This window comes from Caretta caretta, chromosome 3, assembly GCF_965140235.1.
Source record: "Caretta caretta isolate rCarCar2 chromosome 3, rCarCar1.hap1, whole genome shotgun sequence".
Taxonomy (NCBI): Eukaryota; Metazoa; Chordata; order Testudines; family Cheloniidae; genus Caretta; species Caretta caretta.
Genome location: NC_134208.1, coordinates 179,784,796 through 179,788,913, shown reverse-complemented (window position 1 = coordinate 179,788,913; position 4,118 = coordinate 179,784,796). Strand labels below are relative to the sequence as shown.

The following is a 4,118-nucleotide window of genomic DNA, read 5'->3' as shown; positions in this document are numbered from 1 at the left end:
ACAGTATAGCCAATCCAGGATAGAGGGAGTACAAAAAGCACCTTTTCTCCACAGTTGCTCTCCCTTAACCAAGGCTCTACCCCCTTCAACCAGTGTTACCACACAAATGAAAACGTGCTCTTAGAGGAAAACAATGAAAAAATGGAACAGCTGTTCTAGGTATTGATTGGCTCTGTGCTGTGAGCCAAAACTTTATGTTGTCAGCCATGCTGTTTACGCTTCTGTCACACATTTAAGGACTACTTTGTAGTGTGCTGGTGTTCTGCCACTATCCCTGAGACAAAAAGTAGTTCTCAAAAAAAGCTGGGTATAGCATGCAGTGAATACACAACACACACACAGTGGAAATAATATATTATCTCAGCAGAGGCTGTTGGCACACACGTCACAATGCTCATCTTCACACTAATCACATCAAATATTACTTTCAGTTTAATTACTTCCATAACATGCTTCACTCTCTCAGTAGGATCTGCTAGAATGTGGTCCATCCAACTCCTGTAGCTGATGCAGCTTCAAGAGGCAGAGCTGCAATTTGAAGGCTCGCCTCAATGAGAGAAAGAATAAGTGACCACCGCCAAAAAGCAGCGACCATTTGCAGGGTCCTGGTGGAGGAGGGATGACTGCAGTGGAAGCAGAATGATGGGGAATTTGTGCTGGAGAATTTGAATTGCTTTAGAAGTGACAGGAGACTGGAAGCAAGTTAAAGCTTTCCCATGGCGGGGATGACTGCAGAGCAAATGGGAAGTAGTCCTGGAATTGCCAGTGTAAGTGGCAGGACAAGACATGAGTAATTCCCATTGATTTCACTGGGAGCTTTTAGTCTCCTGCACCTGGAGAAAGAAAAGGAGGACTTGTGGCACCTTAGAGACTAACAAGTTCCTTTTCTTTTTGCGAATACAGACTAACACGGCTGCTACTCTGCACCTGGAGAATGAGTCCCCTGAGTTCAAAGAGAAGAGCAGAGCTAGTGACAAAATCTACCTTGTGTGTAGTTTGTCTCACTATTGATTTCTTGTCTGGGTGAGACTGGATGTAAACAGAGAGGACATCTGTCAAAGCAGCACTACTGCCAGTAGGAAAACATTGTGTCATTTCTTCCGTTTGAAATTCTCTTATTACCATGATTTATTATTTACTTTGTGGTAGAACCTAAAGTGTTCTGGGTGCTGTGCACTCATATAGAAAGAGTTGGCCCCTGTCCCAAAAACCTTATCATTTAAAAAGACAAAAACAAACAAGTGGAGGTTGTTAAATAACCATGCATGGTGCTTTACAGCATGACGCTGCCCCAAGGCACATATATTCTAAGGCTTTGTCTACACTGGCAAGTTCCTGGGCAGTAAAACAGCTTTCTGTGCGGTAACACCCGAGGTGGACACACTGCCAAGCCACTTAGTGCGCAGAAACTGCACAGTTGTAGAACTCTAAAAAAAACACCCCTATGAGAGGCGTACAGCTTTCTGCACCGCGGCAATTACAGCGCTGCAATTGGCCTCCAGGAGGTGTCCCACAATGCCTGTTCTCACCTCTCTGGTCATCGGTTTGAACTCTACTGCCCTGCCCTCATAAGAACATAAGAATGGCCCTACTGGGTCAGACCAAAGGTCCATCTAGCCAAGTATTCTGTCTTCTGACACTGGCCAGTGCCAGGTGCCCCAGAGGGAATGAACAGAACAGAGCCATCCCCTGTTGCTAATTTCCAGCTTCTGGCAAACAGAGGCGAGGGACACCATTTCTGCCATTCCTGGCTAATAGCCATTGATGGACCAATCCTCCATAAACTTATCTAGTGCCCTCAGGTGACGAACTGTCATCCCCACCCCATACATTCCTTTGCAAATTTGAAAATCCTCTTCCCGTTTGCTCGGTGGTGCGTGCAGTGGTTTCAGTGCATCTTTCCGGGTGGCCATGCCTGCTCCACACACCAGGCGATCCCCCACTTGGAGCAGTGCCGAGTTGCTAGACCTCATCAGCATTTGGGGAGAGAAGACTGTGCAGTCCCAACTGCACTCCAGCCATAGGAATTATGATACCTATGGACAGATTTCATGATGCACAATAGAAAGGGGCCATGACTGGGACATATTGCAGTGCAGGGTAAAAGTAAAGGAGCTGTGGAACACCTACCATAAGGTGCGGGAGGCAAACCGCCACTCCGGTGCTGTGCCTACAAGCTGCCAGTTCTACAAAGAGCTGGACGCACTATTCGGTGGCTACCCCACCTCCACTGCGAAGGCCCCTGTGGATACTTCGTTGGCTCGTGTGCCAGTCGAGAGTGGGCCAAGCCAGGAGGAGGAAATCTTGGACGAAGAGGGAGATGGGGACCCAGAGGCAGGGGATGACTCGGAGGCCAGAGATGCATGCAGCCAGGAACTCTTTGCTACCCTGGAGGAGCCTAGCCAGTCACAGCAGTCAGATCTTGGCGAAGCGCAAGCAGGAGAGGAGGCCCCTGGTAAGTGGATCCGATTTGGGGAATTGCTGAAGTGAGTTGTTGTGGGCAGGAGGGTTGCAGAAAGCAGGCTTGTCTACCACCACATGCCCAGTCTGAGTGGTAGAACAGGCTGCTGATAGACTCTCTCACTTCATGGGACTCTCCCTCAGAGATATCCAGGAAACTCTCATGGAGATACTGGGCAATCCATTGCCACAGGTTCCTCAGCAGAGCTGCTTTGTTTCTTGCCCATTAATGGTAACTTTCTCACGCCACTTTGCCATCACGGAGGGTCAGGGGGACCATTGCTGCACACAGGCAAGCTACATAGGGGCCAGGACGGAAGCCACAGGCTTGGAGAAGACCCTCCCTTGATTTCCTCATCAACCTCAGCAGAGAGATATCTTCCACAATGATCACATCCTGTGGAAAGTGTGGGGACAGGAATGATTCTCAACCCCCACCCCTCCCTACAGTGCTGGCTCTCCCCAAGAGCCATGTGCCCAGTGTACAGCAGGGTCCAGGAAGAGTGGTTTACCCTGCCCCTGCAGCTACTCACCATTTTGGGGGTCTTGTGGCTCATGTGTGTTTGCCTGGGGTCAGTCAGTTAGTGACAGGTGTGTGAGAACTGGCTGTGTTTTAAAGCACTGAATCAGTTTTGTCTGAGTTACAAACAATACTGCTTCTGTAAAATGTTGCATTTAAACTTCACAGAGATGATCTTGGGAGCCCAGCCTTCCTCTTTGTTATCAGCGGCAGAACGGCTGTGCAGAATTAGAAAGTGGCCAAGAAGAACTAAGGGGGATTTTCTCCATGAGGTTATGATGCACTCCGCCGCCGAGAAACAGGAATTGAAGGAGTGGAGGGACAGCAAGAAGAGGGACCGAAAGGAGAACGCGGCACGCCAGAAAGGAGCCATGGAGTGGCTCTTAAATGTTATGGAGCACCAAGTGGACATGCTCCAGGTGATGCTAGCTCTTCAATCCGAGCAGCTCCTTGCCCGTCCTCCCCTGCAGCCGCCGTATCAAAACTCTTTCCCATGCACCCCCACCACCAACAACATACTGTTATCAACCTTCTGGCTCCACTCTCTACCTGCAGCATTCCACTCCTCCCTCATCACAGTCCAGCACTGTGGACTCCCACTACCCACTGCACTCAACACCCATCCCTCTGCAGTTTGGCCCTGCTGAAGTACAGTACCCGCTGCATTGTACTCCAAAAGAGAAGGTTGGGTATGATCCCTGGTCATACACAAATCTGTATCCATCCCGAGACCCCTCCTCCTCTTGAGACCTTCCCTTCTCCCATCCCCCTCCCTGCTGATGAATTTTTTCATTTGACTCTCTCCTCCGGTTGTTGTCTTTTAATAAAAGAATTCTGTTGGTTTGAAAGCAATGTTTATTCTATGAAGTGAAAGCAAAAAGAGCACTGCAAAGCAACATACAATTATGTTAAGCCCCCTTCTTGCATCATATGCACCAATCACCTCCTAGCATTACCAGCACTGCAATCCCGAGCATAGCAACAAATATTAGTGGCTTTCAGCTTCAAATTGCTGCCTGATCCTTATGGCCCTGCACCCCTCTAGTAGCCCTGGTCTCTGGCTATTCAAACTCAGCCTCCAGGTGCTAAGCCTCTGCGATCCAGCCCTCAGTGAAGCTTTCACCCTTCCCCACACAAA

General features: G+C 49.1%; 1 protein-coding gene across 1 annotated transcript; it reads left to right on the top strand.

The window, feature by feature from the left end:
• Positions 1-725: 725 nt before the first annotated feature.
• LOC142071481 (uncharacterized) lies at positions 726-3,858 on the top strand. The gene is made up of 3 exons (XM_075126230.1): positions 726-747; positions 2,066-2,455; positions 3,149-3,858. Exons 1-3 carry the CDS (start codon positions 726-728, stop codon positions 3,625-3,627), a joined length of 891 nt encoding a protein of 296 aa, XP_074982331.1. The 3' UTR covers positions 3,628-3,858.
• The last annotated feature ends 260 nt before the right edge of the window (positions 3,859-4,118 follow it).

Excerpts from the sequence above, each read along its gene's own strand:
- LOC142071481 (XM_075126230.1), top strand. The coding sequence starts at position 726 with ATGACTGCAGAGCAAATGGGAA. Across the intron at positions 748-2,065 it reads GACTGCAGAGCAAATGGGAA|AAAGGGGCCATGACTGGGAC; the intron begins GTAGTCCTGGAA and ends GATGCACAATAG. Across the intron at positions 2,456-3,148 it reads AGCAGGAGAGGAGGCCCCTG|AGATGATCTTGGGAGCCCAG; the intron begins GTAAGTGGATCC and ends TAAACTTCACAG.